We start from the raw sequence: 20112 nt of genomic DNA, 5'->3' as shown, positions 1-20112 counted from the left end.
TGTGAATCTGAGGATGCACATTCATCTAAAGTGTATTGTGGCGCAAAGACCCGCTGACTCCCTGCACTGTAATACATGCCGCCAGCCAATCAGAGGCCGGCAGCTGACGTCATCGTACCCTCCAAGGTCTGCGCATAGCAGTTATGCCATGTGCTGCCCCTAACTGGCCTACCTACGTCAGCTGCAAACTATAGAAGAGGATAGAGGGGGAAGGTAAGAAGAATCGTTCATTAGTTTTACTACGTTGGAAAAGATTGGCAGAACGGACATTATTCCAGGAAGGGGCCCAGGATGGAGGTCACTATACTTGGATGGGATCCAGGATGGGGGACATTATACAAGGAAGTGGGACATTTTACCGGGAAGGGGCCAAGGATGGAGGTCACTATACCTGGATGGGATCCAGGATGGAGGTCATTTAACCAGGAATGGGGACATTATAACAGGAAGGGGCCCAGGATGAAGGTCACTATACCTGGATGGGGGTACATTATACCAAGAAGTGGCCCAGGATGAAGGTCACTATACCTGATTGGGATCCAGGATGGGGGTCATTATACCAGGAAAGGGGGCATTATACCAGGAAGGGGCCCAGGACAGGGAGGATTATAACAGGAAGGGGCACAGGATGAGGGACATCAGTACAGGATGGGAACCAGGAGGGGGGACATTAGTACAGAAAGGAACGACGATAGGGACGTTATTACAGAAAGGAGCCACAATAGGGATATTATTACAGAAAGGAGCCACAATAGGGACATTATTACAGAAAGGAGCCATGATAGGGACATTATTACAGAAAGGAGCCACTATCACTATCCTGTCACCAGTTTTATACCTTATAAATCCTGCTCATCACCTAAAGCATGCACACAGAGTTCCTACAACCCCCATATATCTTCATAGGTGCCCCTGCATGCCTACGAAAAAGTATTTTATTCTTGTCCAATGCTGCATGCAAACTGCGTAATCCGGACTGATGGCGCGTCCTCCAGTCCCGGTAATCACCACCACTTCTATCATGATGAAAGTGTATCTCCTATGTCATCACACAGTGTTCCAAGTCTTCTGTCTGCGCAGTTGTATCAGGGACCGCCAATGGCGCTCCTAGAGAATGAGGAGGCGCCGAGCACGATCTTGAGACACCCATCACACCGAGCCTTATACTTTGCGTGTAGCGCGGGGTGTGATTGAAAATCTTTTTCGTCAGAGAAGAAACTTAGACTCCCCTGTTAGAGGCCTGTCACAACAGCCAAAGCAGATCTTTTACTTTGCCCTGATGAGGGGCAAACACCCCAAAACATGTGTCTGCAAATGGAGTTTGTGGTTCGGCTTTGTATGCGAAGTCATCTGCACGGCTCCTTAAAGGGGTCGATATTGACTTTTAGGATTGTTACGTCCAATAGGTGGAGCTAGAGGTTGAGTCCTAATTTCTGAGATTGGAGGGGGTTAGTCAGTCACATGGACACTGCAATGTTCTGCACCTTTCCAATTTATGCCATGACTCAGTTTCTGTCCCATTTTTAAGTCTTTTCTTCACTTTTTTTATTTTCAGAAGCATATCCCAAAAATAATTGTGCGCTCACTTAAGGTTTTCATGCTCGGTTAGCGTTTACTGGAAGCGCTTAGACGGAGCTCAGCCGGGCAGCGCGCTCCCGCTGGGGTATTTTAGTTTCTTGCACTGAATAGAGTGATTCATTGGACTCGTATCTTTCCAGAATTTGTTCTCTTCTGGGAATATTCTTACATTATTTTCGGGATTTGAGTAATGTCATGTTTTGGCCGCTCTGCACTTATAGTATGATTACTATGGTCTTTATAGAGGATTTTGGGAAGTTACATTTACCTTGGTCCTGTGCTCGTTATCATTAACCCTCTGTTCCCATACACGTCTGTACCGGAGGACGGTGCCAGGTGCATCTACATGGTGTATGAAAAGCCATGGGGTTTCTATCGATCTATCGATGTGTCGTCAAAAAATAACCTAAGTTTTTGTGCTAAATGCATTTTATAAACATTTTTGGCAAAAAAATAAATATATATATATATATATATATATGTATGTGTTTCATATCACGATCTTTAGTCAAAAATTAGGAATCTTGCTATTTTCACACTGGCCACTAGGGCTTTTTTAGACTCTTATTTTCTGAACGTTCAGGAAGTGTTATCAGCAGTCTCATTATCAGCAGAGGCAGGATTGCAATGACAAATAACACCCCTATACACAGCTACTAGCAATCACAATAGGTGATGTCGCAGCTCACCTCCTCCCCCTCCCTTCACAGTGACATTTGCACACGGTCATTAGATGCTTCAGTACAGACGATAGGGTTGGAGTCTGTTCATTGCTGCTAATGTACATGTGCATTTCCTGAAACAGGAAGTTAGTTTTAAAAAGCCCCAGTGGCCGATGCAGAAATCGCAATATGTCTATTTTTTTTAGTTTTAATAAAAAGATTTAAAAAAAAAAATGACACATTCCTTTTTAAATTTCATCAATTACCAGATTCACAGTATAAACTGTACTTATTATTAATAGAGCTCTTACACCTCATGAGGCTGGTGGGATGGAGACTGAACTGAATAGCTGAATAAACTTAGATTCATGAGAAATGTCATTCTATAGCTAGACTCATTACAAAAGCTTACCTTATTATCAGAATTTTACTGACATTCTGACATATATACATTTTCAAAATAAGTACACCAGGCTCATCAGATCTGGGTGACGATTTAATAGCGTATATATACGGTAGTTTTATTGTGAAATCTAGTGTCCGATCCACTTTAAATGGAGAAAGTCATCATTGGTAATAGAAAGGTTGAACTTGATGGCCCTAGGGCTTTTTTTCAACCTATGTAACTATATAAAAGTGAAACCACGCATGGCGATGCATGTAGGAGGCAAAAAAAAGGCAATTGGTGGTTAAAAAACAAAAAAAAAAAAAAAAAAAAAACAACAACCCCAAAACACGGGCCCACCCCCCCATAAAGGCTGAAATACATCTTCAATCTTGTATTACACGATTGATTATCACATTTTAAGATCAATTCAAAGCTTCAAGATTATATTAAAGAAACATTCTATAACCTACATAATGTTACAATTTTTCACTATTTTCATGATCTCTGTTTGCTGGTAGTGAATATGAACGTTCTCCTGTACACAACTAGTCCTTCTGTCGTGGATACAATTGTATCCAGTCTATACAATGCTCTGTGAGCTAATCATCCTGATACATTGTAGCAAACTAGCAGAGATTGTGCAGCTGCTGCTGGTGTGTTTAGCTCACAGAGCATGGTCTAGAGTGGATACAATTGTATACAGTCTATACAATGCTCTGTGAGCTAAACCGCCTGATACATTGTAGCAAACTAGCAGAGATTGTGCAGCTGCTGCTGGTGTGTTTAGCTCACAGAGCATGGTCTAGAGTGGATACAATTGTATACAGTCTAAACAATGCTCTGTGAGCTAAACCGCCTGATACATTATAGCAAACTAGCAGAGATTGTGCAGCTGCTGCTGGTGAGTTTAACTCACAGAGCACGGTCTACAGTGGATACAATTGTATACAGTCTAAACAATGCTCTGTGAGCTAAACCACCTGATACATTGTAGCAAACTAGCAGAGATTGTGCAGTTGCCGCTGGTGTGTTTAGCTCACAGAGCACGGTCTAGATTGGATACAATTGTATACAGTCTATACAATGCTCTGTGAGCTAAACCGCCTGATACATTGTAGCAAACTAGCAGAGATTGTGTAGCTGCTGCTGGTGTGTTTAGCTCACAGAGCACTGTCTACACTGGATACAATTGTATACAGTCTATACAATGCTCTGTGAGCTAAACCGCCTGATACATTGTAGCAAACTAGCAGAGATTGTGCAGTTGCCGCTGGTGTGTTTAGCTCACAGAGCACGGTCTAGAGTGGATACAATTGTATACAGTCTAAACAATGCTCTGTGAGCTAAACCACCTGATCTATGTAGCAAACTAGTAGAAATTATGCAGCTGCTGAGCATGTGTTTAGCTCACAGAGCATTGTCTACAGTGGATACAGTTTATACAATGCTCTGTGTGCTAAATAGCCTGATACAACTAGCAGAGATTATGCAGCTGCTGTTGAGCATGTGTTTGTGTTTAGCTCACAGAGCATTGTCTACCCTGGCTACAGTGGTATTCTCAGCTAATTCTCATTCATTAAGTGTCCTGATTCATTGACGGCAAGTTGCGATCTGGAAAATAATGAAAAATTGTAGCAAAGGAAAGAAAGTTGCAGGACTTTATTTACGCAGGCATGAATCATTATTAAAGAAAAATTAAAGACTCTTGAAGAGTTCCGTGCTGGAGTTGGTGTCACCCTTCTCTAACCTTATACGTCCATGTGGGATGAATCTCAATGTCCCGTTCAGTATAACTAATCTTTTTGCTCCAAAGATATCCCAGTGTGTATAAATCCTTTTGCATGTGCCAAATGTGTGTTTGGAAATGCTGTCAGAAGTTTAGAAACATCTCAAAGCGCCGAGCCAATGGCCTTCCTCAGTGACATCCGTGACACTTCACATTTCAGATCTAATGACTTCACACTGGGAGGAAGAAATTTTCAGATTCTCTGTAATGAATATATTTAAATCCTCCGCTCTGCGCCTTTTACATCCCAACAGAATGGTTTAAGCTCCCCAAACTGCAAAATAGTGTGGCTTTTTAAAGAGCGCCGCACCCTACACCGGACTGGCGGTGTCCAAACTTAACCACTTCCCAACTGCGCATTTTTCTTTTCTCTGTCTTTTTTTTTTTTTTTTGCAGTTACGTTTTTTTTTTCTCCCCTTCTTACAAGAGTCATTTATCTTTTTTTATTTTTCTGCTGGCACAGCCATATGGGGGCTTTTACCATATAATGTACTGAAAAATTGGAAAAAAAATATTCCAAGTGCGATAAAATGACAATCCCCCTCACAATTCTACCATTGTTTTTTAGTTACATTTTTACTGTGTTCATAGTCTGCTATAAATGATGTGACACCATGGTCACAGGTCACAGGTTGGTATGATTATGGCGATACCAAGCTTGTATGTTTTACTTTATAATGTAAATGTTAAATATATATATATATATATATATATATATATATATATATATATATATATATATATATATACAAATGTTTAACATGTTAAAAAAAAACATAACAAGATATACTTCATTAATATGATTAAAAGTAGACAAAAAGACAATACTCCTGATTAAATAATCTCTTAACTGGCAAAAAGGTAACAAAAAGTTGTAGTTATTACCAGTACAAAGCAGGATGATAAATTAGGGAATACATGGAGGAAACGGAGAGATAGATAATTAGATAATCCCTACAGATCATCCTACCTGACCATGGAGTTTAGCACACTAAAGATCCTCTCAAGATAGGCACCCCCTTTCACTGTCATCTCAATGACTCTGTAGTGATAGGAGAGCAGGAGTCCCTCGTGTCTGTGTGTGCTATAGAGACAGGAGAGCAGGAGTCCCTCATGTCTGGGTGTGCTGTAGAGACAGGAGAGCAGGAGTCCCTCATGTCTGTGTGTGCTATAGAGACAGGAGAGCAGGAGTCCCTCATGTCTGTGTGTGCTATAGAGACAGGAGAGCAGGAGTCGCTCATGTGTGTGTGTACTATAGAGATAGGAGAGCAGGAGTCCCTCATGTCTGTGTGTGCTATAGAGACAGGAGAGCAGGAGTCCCTCATGTCTGTGTGTGCTATACAGACAGGAGAGCAGGAGTCCCTCATGTCTGTGTGTGCTATAGAGATAGGAGAGCAGGAGTCCCTCATGTCTGTGTGTGCTATAGAGACAGGAGAGCAGGAGTCCCTCATGTCTGTGTGCTATACAGACAGGAGAGCAGGAGTCCCTCATGTCTGTGTGTGCTATAGAGACAGGAGAGCAGGAGTCCCTCATGTCTGTGTGTGCTATACAGACAGGAGAGCAGGAGTCCCTCATGTCTGTGTGCTATACAGACAGGAGAGCAGGAGTCCCTCATGTCTGTGTGTGCTATAGAGACAGGAGAGCAGGAGTCCCTCATGTCTGTGTGTGCTATAGAGACAGGAGAGCAGGAGTCCTTCATGATTGTGTGTGCTATACAGACAGGAGAGCAGGAGTCCCTCATGTCTGTGTGTGCTATAGAGACAGGAGAGCAGGAGTCCCTCATGTCTGTGTGTGCTATACAGACAGGAGAGCAGGAGTCCCTCATGTCTGTGTGCTATACAGACAGGAGAGCAGGAGTCCCTCATGTCTGTGTGTGCTATAGAGACAGGAGAGCAGGAATCCCTCATGTCTGTGTGTGCTATAGAGACAGGAGAGCAGGAGTCCCTCATGTCTGTGTGTGCTATAGAGACAGGAGAGCAGGAGTCCCTCATGTCTGTGTGTGCTATAGAGACAGGAGAGCAGGAGTCCCTCATGTCTGTGTGTGCTATAGAGACAGGAGAGCAGGAGTCCCTCATGTCTGTGTGTGCTATAGAGACAGGAGAGCAGGGGAAAAACTGGTGAAAGATGCAGGATACAAGTCATACAATTGTAGGGGTGTGGTGCTGTTTTGGACAGTAAGGAACACGCTGCCACTTTAAGAGACAGCACCCCCTTGTCTGGTGTGATGGAATGTTCTGCTCCCCCTGCAATAGACTGTGTGAATTAACTTCCCTGTGCTGAGGGGAGGGGTTGAGCCTTTAGAGCATGTGAGCAAAAGCTGCTGCGGAGGATGTCTGTGCTCGTAGCTGTGAAAGAGGACCCACAGCCTGGGATGGAGTGGACTCATAAAATTGGACAGACTCTTTGGGTGCAGCAAGGGTGGCTGTCCTGTGCTAGTTAAAGAAGCCATGAAGATACTGAGAAAGGGATTTACAGTGTCCAGGAGCACCTCCCGGACCCAGAATCAAGGAAAAGACCACTTTTCACAAAGCTGGCAGAGCGCACCACCGTACTAGACTGTTGGGGGCCCCCATGGGACTGGATCTGAGTCCCCAACATCACCGTGAGTTTGTTCTTGTTTTGTGCACATCAGGACCTAGTGTAGGCTTCAACAGACAGAACACGGCAGCCGTGTGTCCTGCTTAGGGAGGCCGGGGAGGCTATATGTAGAGTAGCGTCATTCTGCATTTATTGTTTGCATTTGCTCGTGTACGTATTTTGATTCCGTAATAGTTGGGGCACCTTGCTATTTGACGGCCCAGCTAAAGACTACAACTCTTGTAAATTTTCTTTTGCCATTGCATACCCGTTTGCACCTTCCTCATCCACTTCATTCCTTGCCTTCCAATAAAATTACCCTTTGTTGTTTGCACCTCATCTTGTGTACGGTAGTCTCTCTGCACCGTGGTGATTCCCCGTCCATCGCTTTACAATCTCTAGAAATAATGTCATTCTTCATGTACAAAAAATAACAGTTAAATCACCTGAAATGATGGGTGCACTTGAAAGTGAACCTGAAAGGAGATCCATGCTGCTTGAGTCAAAAGCAGCATGAACCAGTATCTGGCTGCATTATTATGGTCAGGCATAATTTTAGTCTGCAGTGTTTCTAAAGAAAAATACTTTGAAAAACCATCATTCTCCATGTGTTTTTCTAGGGAGAGTTCTCTCAATCTGGAGGAGCGAGGTGGTGAGAAGCTGCTCGGGACTTACCTTGGACTAGTTTCCTGAGATACAAGGTCATCAGCCGGTTTTTCAAAGTCTGTTTTGCCAGGGTTTTCAGAGTTCCCTCCCCACACTTTGTTCTCACCTCAGTTACAAATTTTCTTCATTGTAAAACCTTTGCTTTTGTATGAGACATTTTATCGTCTCGTAGACCCCGAGGCTCTCAAAGATCCACATTTCCTTTCATTGCGGTATTTTTTTTGTGGTCGAAGGGGCAAACAACCAAATAAGAAGCTGGAAATGGCAGCCACTAAGCTTTGCTACTTGGCCGCTATTATTGTTTGGTGCAATTTCACACTTCTATGTAATTGCAGTTCTCAATAAGCAGACGCAGCCCCCAAAAACACTCAGCCATCAGTGGTCAAGAAGAATCTAAGGAATAGGCAAACCCTAAGAGCATGGTGGGCACTAGATGGTTTTGCGGCTAGGACACGAATCAATGCCGATCATTGTACATAGACGCAGCTCCCCGGAGCAATATGAGAAAAAGTAGCAAAAGAGGAAATTGCATTCTGGATCTCGTTGCCAAAAGAAAGCCAAAGGAATGGATATTAAAAAAAAAAAAAAAGGAATAAGCAGAATTCACTATTTTTTTTGACACAAGACGTCTTAAATCCGGGTAGGTCTGTAAAGACCCTCCGCCAGGGAAACAAGCCGAGGTTTGTACCTTGCCTCCTAAATTATATAAGAAGGTGAATATGTGAAGAAATACAGCAATAAGCAAAGCATCTGGCAGAGAAAGTTACTCTTCAGTGTTTACTGGAGGGTCTTTTTTTTTTGTGCATTTGAAGGGAGGGGGGGAACCACGACTGACAAGCCCTCCCAGAAATCTAGATTTTTAGTCTGCTGGAGCCAAAAGTATCTCCTGTGAAAGAGATTTTATTCCTTGGCCGAGCAAAGTCGTTAGTCATCTGTGAAAACTGCGGAGTCAATGATGTACGCGGAATAGTGCAATGTAACAGTCGCCACCATTGTACCCATCGCGGGCACTGCCAGGTGTACAGTAATATGGAGACCGCATGCTACAAATGTGTGAAGTATCCATTGATGCATATTTTGGTGATTAATGGTATTTTTCTAGGCGGTAGACAAGGTATCGAGAGTTGTCACTGATGTTGGTCCTTTCTTTTCTTTTGATGGGGTAGACCAGATGAGTATGGAGCCTTCACGACCACGCTCCATGGTAAAAAAAAAAAAAACAAAACAAACAACAATATGGAAATTATCTTTCTCCTTGAAGTGCAACCCAAAGTAGCTATGCTATAAATCAGGCTACTTAACTGGGCTGTTACTCCCAGACCTCTGCCAGGCATACATTCAGCTTTTGTGTGTCTCGTCTCTCTGTGCCATGTGTTCTGTTTATTGATCTTTTGTTGCCTGACCTTGGAACTCATTCTGACCATCCGTTTAACCCTTTTTCTCTGATCCACTATCCTCCTGGTATTTTGCCTTCGGACCCTTACCTGACTACGTCTTTGTTTTTTACTTCTGTTTATGACATACTCTACTGATGTTTGACCTCGGACTCTTTGACTATCCTGACTCCTGGCTTGTCCATGACAAGTGACTCAGTGTCACAATAATTATACAAAGTAACATAAAGACACACCCCTGGGGATCTTGTGAGTGAAGACAGTAAAAATTAGCACAAAATAAAAATGCACATATCTCTGGAACTGTATGGTGGATTTGTAAAACAATTGTATAATTAGGGGAGTAGTGGGAATAAAATAGGAGCAAAAACTATCCACTTTTGACCTGGTAAGAGGCCTACTTTAAAGAGAACCTGTCACCCCCAAAATCGAAGCTGAGCTAAGCCCACCGGCATCAGGGGCTTATCTACAGCATTCTGTAATTCTGTAGATAAGCCCCTGATGTATCCTGAAAGATGAGAAAAAGAGGTTAGATTATACTCACCCAGGGGCGTTCCCGCTGCGGTCCGGTCCGATGGGCGTCGCGGTCCGGGTCCAGCGCCTCCTTTCTTCATAGAATGATGTCCTCTTCTGGTCTTCACGCTGCGACTCTGGCACAGGTGTACTTTGTCTGTCCTGTTGAGGGTAGAGCAAAGTACTGCAGTGCGCAGGTGCCGGGCCTCTCTGACCTTTCCCGGTGCCTGCGCACTGCAGTACTTAGCACTGCCCTCAACAGGACAGATAAAGCACGCCTGCACCGGAGCCACAGCGTGAAGAACAGAAGAGGACGTCATCGTAAGAAGATGGGAGGCCCCGGACCGGACCGCGATCCCCATCGAATCAGACCGCCCCCCAGGTGAGTATAATCTAACCTCTTTTTCTCATCTTTCAGGATGCATTACAGAATGCTGTAGATAAGCCCCTGATGCTGGTGGGCTTAGCTCATCTTCGATTTTGGGAGTGACAGGTTCCCTTTAAATGACATGCTGCATATAACCTGTAGCCATTGTCTCCCATGTCATAAACATAGCACTATTACATCCTGTGCCCTCCACTACGTTAGGGCCCGTATGACTTGTGGACTTGCAGATGCCGACAAAGATTTCGGAAGCCATTTTGAATATCTGGACAATCTGGTTGTAATAAATATATTTCCTCCGGATTTTTATATTAACTTTCACTGATTAATAAGTGAAATTAGTTGGATGTGAAGTAGGAGGCTCCAAAGTTGTTACCACGAAATCTCCGTCCGACTCCAGAGTAATCTGTAATGGCGTCTGGGAATCTTACCTTGTCCTCGAGTGACTGTCAGCAGCTCCGTATGATGAGCGAGCCTCACGTGACAGCAGACGTGGACCAAGTTTCTCAACCGCCGCTGGCACTGAATTGTGGAGGACAGACCTTCTCTTTGTTCTACAAGTGACAGGCCTTGCCAACAAAAATGCCAACTGGCATCCCGGCAGACCACACATTAGAGCTCGTATTGGAATTTAATCAACTTAAAAACAGCGTAATAGTAATTTTCTCACAACTATAACTTCTGATCAATTAAAAGGATGTGTGTAGAGTAAGTACCCCAGATCAGGGGACCCCAACCCACTGGCTGCGGGCTCATGATATGTGGCTCACGGCTGTCTGCTCAGGTGAGAGAAGCTCTCGTCTCTATTGGTGTCCACTTGGACTAAAAGAAACATTCTCACCTGGTGGGAAGGACCAAGGTTGGGTGAGAATATTTATTTTCTGGGGCATTGTTGCTTTTAAAAGTAATGTGTCATCAGGAAATGACCTAGTGTTTACGTCAGGTTTTATGCTGAATGCATTTTTTTAAAATGTCATAATTTTTTTTCATGTCACTATTGAAAAAGTAACACAGAAATATTCTTGCTTTTCTGTACAGATGACTTTTAAGCCATCTCTTTATCATAACAGACATGATAACACCTCTATATACAGTAGTTAACACAGGATCCACCATTCACAATAGGTGATATCACAGCTCACCTCCTCCTCCTGTACAATGACTGATAACACCTCTATATACAGTAGATAACACAGGATCCACCATTCACAATAGGTGATATCACAGCTCACCTCCTCCTGTACAATGACTTATAACACCTCTATATACAGTAGATAACACAGGATCCACCATTCACAATAGGGGATGTCACAGCTCACCTCCTCCTGTACAATGACTTATAACACCTCTATATACAGTACATAACACAGGATCCACCATTCACAATAGGTGATGTCACAGCTCACCTCCTCCTCCTGTACAATGACAGATAACACCTCTATATACAGTAGATAACACAGGATCCACCATTCACAATAGGTGATGTCACAGCTCACCTCCTCCTCCTGTACAATGACAGATAACACCTCTATATACAGTAAGGGTACCGTCACACTAAAATGACGCTGCAGCGATACGACAACGATGTCGATCGCTGCAGCGTCGCTGTTTGGTCGCTGGAGAGCTGTCACACAGACAGCTCTCCAGCGACCAACGATCCCGAAGTCCCCGGTAACCAGGGTAAACATCGGGTTACTAAGCGCAGGGCCGCGCTTAGTAACCCGATGTTTACCCTGGTTACCAGCGTAAATGTAAAAAAACCCAAACACTACATACTTACATTCCTGTTGCGTCCCTCGGCGCTGTGCTTCTCTGCACTGACAGTGAGCGCCGGAAAGCACAGCGGTGACGTCACCGCTGTACTTTACGGCTGGCCGGCACTCACCAGTCAGTGCGGGAAGCTGAAGGCGAGGGACATGACCAGACACCGGAATGTAAGTATGTAGTGTTTTGTTTTTTTTTAATACATTTACACTAGTAACCAGGGTAAATATCGGGTTACTAAGCGCGGCCCTGCGCTTAGTAACCCGATATTTACCCTGGTTACCAGTGAAGACATCGCTGGATCGGCGTCACACACGCCGATTCAGCGATGTCAGCGGGAGATCAAGCGACGAAATAAAGTTTCAAACGATCTGCTACGACGTACGATTCTCAGTGGGGTCCCTGGTCGCAGTAGCGTGTCAGACACAGCGAGATCGTAAAGATATCGCTGGAACGTCACGGATCGTGCCGTCCTAGCGATCAAAGTGCCACTGTGTGACGGTACCCTTAGTCTTTGACAACCTGCATAATGCGCTAACAAGATGGACAGATCCAGACCGAGAGATGATAAGTCAGAATTTAAGTGAATGTGTCAGCAATAACTTTTTTGGGCAGGATCGGTCAGCTCTCTTGTCTTAGTAAATATTTTAACTGCTGTTCCTCTCTACCTCCTTGTGGAAATCTAAATATACATTGGCAGCTGGGTACTAATGTTATCCTAATCAACATGGGGACTAAAAAATATACTGAAAAGTTAAAAAATTAAATAAAAAAATAAGCAAATTAAATTGTTTAATGTATAAGGTAAATGCTGAAAAGAAAAAAAGAAATAATCCAAAAAACAGAATTGTTGAAAAAAAAAAAAAAAATTATATATATACAGAGGCAGAAAATGTCAGCGTGGCGAGATGCCCGTGCAGTACCCCGCCGTACGTTAGGGGTCTCTCACCGCCCAACTTCCGACAGGAGCCACGGAAATCCACTGCAGAGAGCGGCAGCTCATGAGGCTTATGGCTGATGAAAGAAAAAAAATCTCTTATTCAGTGTTACTTAAAATGCAAGCACTTATTTTTTCAATTCTCACAGCAGACCAACAGCTCCTTCAGCGCTCCGCTAATAAGCTCACTTGTGATTTCAGCTGAAATTCTCTGCTTTTTGAACCTGTCCTTGACACAACGCTGTCAAAAATAGCCTATTTATTAGGCAGATAATGATGTTTGGGAAAGATATAATTTAGTCATATAGGAAAATCCTCATAAAGAATCCATCAGCTCACATTTCTGGTTTTCTCTAGTTAGTGGCTCTTCCGTCTGCATTAGTGGAGGAGCGACTGCGCCAATGGTGGGCATATGATTAATTCAGATTCACATTGGCAGGAAAGGTAGAGAACTTATTAGACCTCATTTAATGCAGATAGGTCTCCACTATATATTGCCAACAGCAGATCTTACATTCAGCTTAAGAAATACGCGAGATTACAGAAAAATGGATAATTTCTCCTAGAAACAGCGCCACTTCAGACCATGGGTCGGGTCAGTTACTGCAGCTTAGGTTCAATCGTTAAATGTCATTTCATCCAAGAAGAGAGGTCAAGATATTTTATTTTCCACCCTCCTTCCTCACCTCAAATTAAAGAGAATCTGTCACCAGGTTTTTGCCATTTAACTTGAGATCAGCATAATATAGGGACAGAGATCCTGATTCCAGTGATGTATCACTTACTGGGTTGCTTAGTGTATGTTTTATAAAATCACAGTTTTAACAGCAGGAGATTATCTCTAGAGGACTAGTAAACCTACTACCAGGTAGTCCAACCCCGCCCCCACCACTGATTGGCAGATTTCTGCCTTTGCACAGTGTACACAGCTGCCAATCAGTGATGTGGGCGGAGGTTATACAGAGCTCAGCATTCTGAAAACTGGTAGATCTGCAGCAGATGAAACAGAGATTTTATTAAGACTACATGAACGCAGCCCTGTATGTGACACATCACTGGAATCGGGATCTCTGCACCTATATTATGCAAAAACCCGATGACTGCCTTTAAAACTGCTTTTGGGGCACATACCACAGTCTAAAGTTTCCAGGAACTGCCGCAATTATTATACTGTGCAATTTTCCATTTAATCTTTTTTTCAGCATGGGGTTCCCTTTCTGCAGCATTTTGACAGCACTATAGGGGCTGGAGCTTCTAGTTTCTAACTGTTTCTCCATTGCAGCATTTTGACAGCACTATAGGTGCTGGACCTTCTCTTTTCTAATTTTGTTCCTTTTCTGCAGCATTTTGACAGCACTATAGGTGCTGGACCTTCTCTTTTCTAATTTTGTTCCCTTTCTGCAGCATTTTGACAGCACTATAGGTGCTGGACCTTCTCTTTTCTAATTTTGTTCCTTTTCTGCAGCATTTTGACAGCACTATAGGTGCTGGACCTTCTCTTTTCTAATTTTGTTCCCTTTCTGCAGCATTTTGACAGCACTATAGGAGCTGGACCTTCTCTTTTCTAATTTTGTTCCTTTTCTGCAGCATTTTGACAGCACTATAGGTGCTGGACCTTCTCTTTTCTAATTTTGTTCCCTTTCTGCAGCATTTTGACAGCACTATAGGTGCTGGACCTTCTCTTTTCTAATTTTGTTCCCTTTCTGCAGCATTTTGACAGCACTATAGGTGCTGGACCTTCTCTTTTCTAATTTTGTTCCCTTTCTGCAGCATTTTGCCAGCACTATAGGGGCTGGACCTTCTCTTTTCTAATTTTGTTCCTCTTCTGCAGCATTTTGACAGCACTATAGATGCTGGAGCTTTACTTTCCTAACTTTGTAGCTTGCATCACTCTTGCTGTTATTCAAAGACCACCCCGGTTTCCTGCAGAGAGCCAAAGACCCCCTCACTTCCTGTAAAGTGGCAAAGACCCATCTTGCTTTCAGTATAGAGACAAAAACTCTCCAACTTTCCCTTTAGAGAGGCTAAAACCTGCCCCCACTTTCTGCAGAAAGGCAAAGACCCCCCTCACACTTCCTGTAGCCTGTACATACAGTGATTTAAAGGGCTACTCCATAGATTGCAGCATTAATTGCTGATGGCATTAGACCATTTTTTTTTTTAATTTTTGATCATCTATTTTTATCATTTAAACTCTGTTTTATTTTATTTAAATGTCCACAGTGCATTGCAGAACAATATGGAACACAGAGCTTTAATTTATCAAACTAAATGCATCAGATTTATGGCAACATTTTTGGCAAAAGAAAAACTGTCTTTCCTAACTTGCACCATAATTATGATGCGTTTTAGATACTTTTTACGACTTGTCCAACTGAGGAGCAAAGCGGCAAAATGCCCAAAACAAGGCACCCAAAACATGTGGAATCTGCTTCTTTCTCCTCCTGGACTGATCTCACTCTCAATTTATGGTTAAAATCTGTATTCAGTGAAGACAGATTTTATCATTACCGGGATAAGAGATGACAGTTGGTGCCTGTGAGATTCTATGGAGGAGGGAGGAGCTACCGGCAAAAACTGACATTCTACTGCAAATTCCGAGAACAACTGGTTGCTATGGATATTCTACCTGACAACAGCAATTCAAATCTGCAACTGTTACACTGTACCCATAGCAACCAGCCGCTCCGGCATTCTGCTGATCACTGGGCCGGCTTTGTGACAGTGCACCACCCTGTAATCAGAATTCTCTTTACTGTTCGGGAACACGCAATTATTAATATTACCAACTGTTCTACTCCGTCTTTACATGCCATCACTAGGTCAGCAAAAGACAGAGATGTACTTGTTGCCGGGCACGTCGTTCAGTCCGGGACCAGATTATATTTTGGCGTTCAGAAGGGGTCTGGACTTGACTAGCCTCCGGCAGCTGCCTGCAGAGAGCGAGCTCTGACATTTTTGTAATTGTCACGCTGAGCAGAGCATCAATTATGAGCAATGTGACTATCTGTCTGTAATTATGTTAATGCAGTCATAAAAACACAACAGGGGTAGGATGTGCCGCATCCAGCGCGAGAAGGGCATGTTGTGCTAGCCGTGCCAAACTCCGCACAGGATCTGATGTATTCCAATGTCTGTGTTTTCTGCAGACGGCCCACAAGGCATGCCGTGCTGCAGCTGTCTATGCTGTGTATTATGCGGTATGCTTTATAAAAAAATATTAATATCCTCAGTCAGGTGTTTATGGGAGGTCAAGCACCGAGTGTCAATATTACATATGGATCAATGCTCATCAATCACCATCATTGGATCGCTAGATTGTTAATGCCGGCTTATAAATTCTCTCTGCCAACAGTATATGGTGATAGATATACAGTGGGTACGGAAAGTATTCAGACCCTTTTAAATGTTTCACTCTTTGTCTCATTGCAGCTATTTGGTAAATTCAAAAAAGTTCATTTTTTTCTCATTAATGTACACTCTGCACCCCATCTTGACTGCAAAAAAAAAACAGAAATGTAGAAATTTTTGCAAATTTATAAAAAAAGGAAATCTGAAATATCACATGGTCATAAGTCTTCAGCCCCTTTGCTCAGTGTTGAGTAGAAGCCCCTTTTGAGCTAGTGCAGCCATGAGTCTTCTTGGGAATGATGCAACAAGTTTTTCTCCCTGGATTTGGGATCCTCTGCTATTCTTCCTTGCAGATCCTCTCCAGTTCCGTCAGGTTGGATGGTGAACGTTGGTGGACGCCATTTTCAGGTCTCTCCAGAGATGCTCCATTGGGTTTAGGTCAGGGCTCTGGCTGGGCCAGTCAAGAATGGTCACATAGTTGTTTTGAAGCCACTGCTTTGTTATTTTAGCTAGGTGCTTAGGGTCATTGTCTTGTTGGAAGGTGAACCTTTGGCCAAGTCTGAGGTCCTCAGCTCTCTGGAAGAGGTTTTCATCCAGGATATCTCTGCACTTGTCCGCATTCATGTTTCCTTCAATGACAACCAGTCGTCCTGTTCCTACAGCTGAAAAACACCCCCATAGGAAATATGAAAATTGAATTGCATTACTGTACTAGAGATATGAAAAATTGAGAATGCTTAGCGCATAAATTGGCCAATTCATGTTTACCCGGCAGCCACGATAAGGTGATTCTCGTTACCAGGACCTAATGCCAATCCTCTCTTCGACTGAAGTCTATATCTCTATGGAGGGGTAGGATACTGCTGCAATTAGCTAAGGGGCGGAGTGCTCAGTCAGGTGACTACCAGGTACACATGAATTGGCCAACTTGTGCGCTAAGCATTCTCAATTTTTCATATTTCTAGTGCAGTAATGCAACTCAATTTTCATATTTCATGTTTTAGCATTACAGTATGCTGCTTTTTGTGTGAATGTATATGAGTTAGCGACTCTAGGTAAGCACCTGTTCAGACCTAATTTATTTATGTTTGGATGTGACGGTCAGTCTTTTATTTATCCACACACACTGGCGCCCTGGGACCGCGAGTGCCAACACCGCGGGAACAGTGCCAAAACGGGAGTGGAGTATAAGCTTTTTTATTTTATGGGGGCCAAGTGAGGGGTATGAGAAGAAGTTGTCCAAGTAGTGGACCACTTCTTTAAGGGGTTAGTATAAACCTCAAATAAATTAAATCGGCTCCTAGTGCGTTTTTATTTGGTTGGTGAAATGGACATGTCCTTGTAGAACACACAGGAGCAGACATCGCTTCTCATAATTGAATGTTTGCAAACCTTGTGCAATAATGAATGAAGGAAAAGCAGCGGTGATTATTGGTAATGTCTGTGTTATCTGCCGAGTCTTCATCTCCCGCTGTTTGACTTGTACGGCACCTGGAGGTTTAAATTAATTGGGCCATGCTGAACTGATGTCCTGACATTGTGAAAGCCGCTAATGGGAAAGCTGCAAAGTTTACACGGCAAAAGTTGATTTGGGAAACAGTCATTTATTTTCATGTGATGTGTGCGGATATTCTGCTGTATTTTACAGGTTTTTGGTAATGTCCCCTGAAAATCCAGGTCTAACTTATCTAGAGAAACCAAAATGTACACATGTATACCACCTATAACAGCAGTCCGGAGCCCCCTATAACAGCAGTCTGGATGTGTAGTCTGGAGCCCCCTATAACAGCAGTCTGGGTGTGTAGTTTGGAGCCCCCTATAACAGCAGTCTGGAGCCCCCCTATAACAGCAGTCTGGAGGTGTAGTCTGGAGCCCCCCTATAACAGCAGTCTGGATGTGTAGTCTGGAGCCCCCCTATAACAGCAGTCTGGATGTGTAGTCTAGAGCCCCCCTATAACAGCAGTCTGGATGTGTAGTTTGGAGCCCCCAATAACAGCAGTCTGGAGCCCCCCTATATCAGCAGTCTGGATGTGTAGTCTAGAGCCCCCCTATAACAGCAGTCTGGAGGTGTAGTCTGGAGCCCCCCTATAACAGCAGTCTGGATGTGTAGTCTGGAGCCCCCCTATAACAGCAGTCTGGATGTGTAGTCTGGAGCCCCCCTATAACAGCAGTCTGGATGTGTAGTTTGGAGCCCCCTATAACAGCAGTCTGGAGCCCCCCTATAACAGCAGTCTGGAGGTGTAGTCTGGAGCCCCCCTATAACAGCAGTCTGGATGTGTAGTCTGGAGCCCCCTATATCAGCAGTCTGGATGTGTAGTCTAGAGCCCCCCTATAACAGCAGTCTGGATGTGTAGTCTGGAGCCCCCCTATAACAGCAGTCTGGATGTGTAGTTTGGAGCCCCCAATAACAGCAGTCTGGAGCCCCCCTATAACAGCAGTCTGGATGTGTAGTCTGGAGCCCCCTATATCAGCAGTCTGGATGTGTAGTCTAGAGCCCCCCTATAACAGCAGTCTGGAGCCCCCCTATATCAGCAGTCTGGATGTGTAGTCTAGAGCCCCCCTATAACAGCAGTCTGGATGTGTAGTCTGGAGCCCCCCTATAACAGCAGTCTGGATGTGTAGTTTGGAGCCCCCAATAACAGCAGTCTGGAGCCCCCCTATAACAGCAGTCTGGATGTGTAGTCTGGAGCCCCCTATATCAGCAGTCTGGATGTGTAGTCTAGAGCCCCCCTATAACAGCAGTCTGGATGTGTAGTCTGGAGCCCCCTATAACAGCAGTCTGGATGTGTAGTCTAGAGCCCCCCTATAACAGCAGTCTGGATGTGTAGTCTGGAGCCCCCTATATCAGCAGTCTGGATGTGTAGTCTGGAGCCCCCCTATAACAGCAGTCTGGATGTGTAGTCTGGAGCCCCCTATATCAGCAGTCTGGATGTGTAGTCTAGAGCCCCCCTATAACAGCAGTCTGGATGTGTAGTCTGGAGCCCCCTATATCAGCAGTCTGGATGTGTAGTCTAGAGCCCCCCTATAACAGCAGTCTGGATGTGTAGTCTGGAGCCCCCCTATAACAGCAGTCTGGATGTGTAGTTTGGAGCCCCCAATAACAGCAGTCTGGAGCCCCCCTATAACAGCAGTCTGGATGTGTAGTCTGGAGCCCCCTATATCAGCAGTCTGGATGTGTAGTCTAGAGCCCCCCTATAACAGCAGTCTGGAGCCCCCCTATAACAGCAGTCTGGATGTGTAGTCTAGAGCCCCCCTATAACAGCAGTCTGGAGCCCCCTATATCAGCAGTCTGGATGTGTAGTCTAGAGCCCCCCTATAACAGCAGTCTGGAGCCCCCCTATATCAGCAGTCTGGATGTGTAGTCTAGAGCCCCCCTATAACAGCAGTGACCTCTATCCCCGGAGATCCTGTGTGCAGTTTACAATTTTCTGTATTATCCAGTTATTTGCAGTTACATCTCCACTTTGTGATTGATCTCATGATCTGTTTGTGTCTTACAGACCGGTTTACACAATACGGCCCGAAGAATCTGCGACAAGCTTGGAACAAGTAAGTCTCCTCCTAGAACCTTCTGGGACCATGATGGCCAAATGTCCGTACATCTGAATGTAGCGCCTAGTGGAAACCATCACTTTGGTCATTGTATGATTTTGCCGAGTCTCCTCTTTTCAAGTACCTAATTGTTAGAAGAGCTGTTACTATGCCACAATCCATCACAACAGTGCCTGCCACTATCCATCACACCAGTGCCTGCCACTATCCATCACAACAGTGCCTGCCACTATCCATCACACCAGTGCCTGCCACTATCCATCACAACAGTGCCTGCCGCTATCCATCACACCAGTGCCTGCCACAATCCATCACAACAGTGCCTGCCACTATCCATCACACCAGTGCCTGCCACTATCCATCACACCAGTGCCTGCCACTATCCATCACACCAGTGCCTGCCACTATCCATCACAACAGTGCCTGCCGCTATCCATCACACCAGTGCCTGCCGCTATCCATCACACCAGTGCCTGCCACTATCCATCACACCAGTGCCTGCCACTATCCATCACAACAGTGCCTGCCACTATCCATCACACCAGTGCCTGCCACTATC

General features: G+C 44.2%; 1 protein-coding gene across 5 annotated transcripts in view; it reads left to right on the top strand.

Moving 5' to 3' along the window:
* Nucleotides 1-20112, top strand: part of CDK14 (cyclin dependent kinase 14) — a 521480-nt gene that overhangs the window by 315901 nt on the left and 185467 nt on the right. For all 5 annotated transcript variants that reach the window (XM_069729432.1, XM_069729431.1, XM_069729435.1 and 2 more), the window contains one exon: nucleotides 19502-19550. In XM_069729432.1, the coding sequence (XP_069585533.1) occupies nucleotides 19502-19550 (49 nt within the window). The remainder of the gene's footprint in view (nucleotides 1-19501; nucleotides 19551-20112) is intronic.

This window comes from Ranitomeya imitator, chromosome 6, assembly GCF_032444005.1.
Source record: "Ranitomeya imitator isolate aRanImi1 chromosome 6, aRanImi1.pri, whole genome shotgun sequence".
Taxonomy (NCBI): Eukaryota; Metazoa; Chordata; class Amphibia; order Anura; family Dendrobatidae; genus Ranitomeya; species Ranitomeya imitator.
The sequence above is the reverse complement of the archived record's forward strand: the minus strand, read 5'-3'. Positions and strand labels throughout refer to the sequence as shown.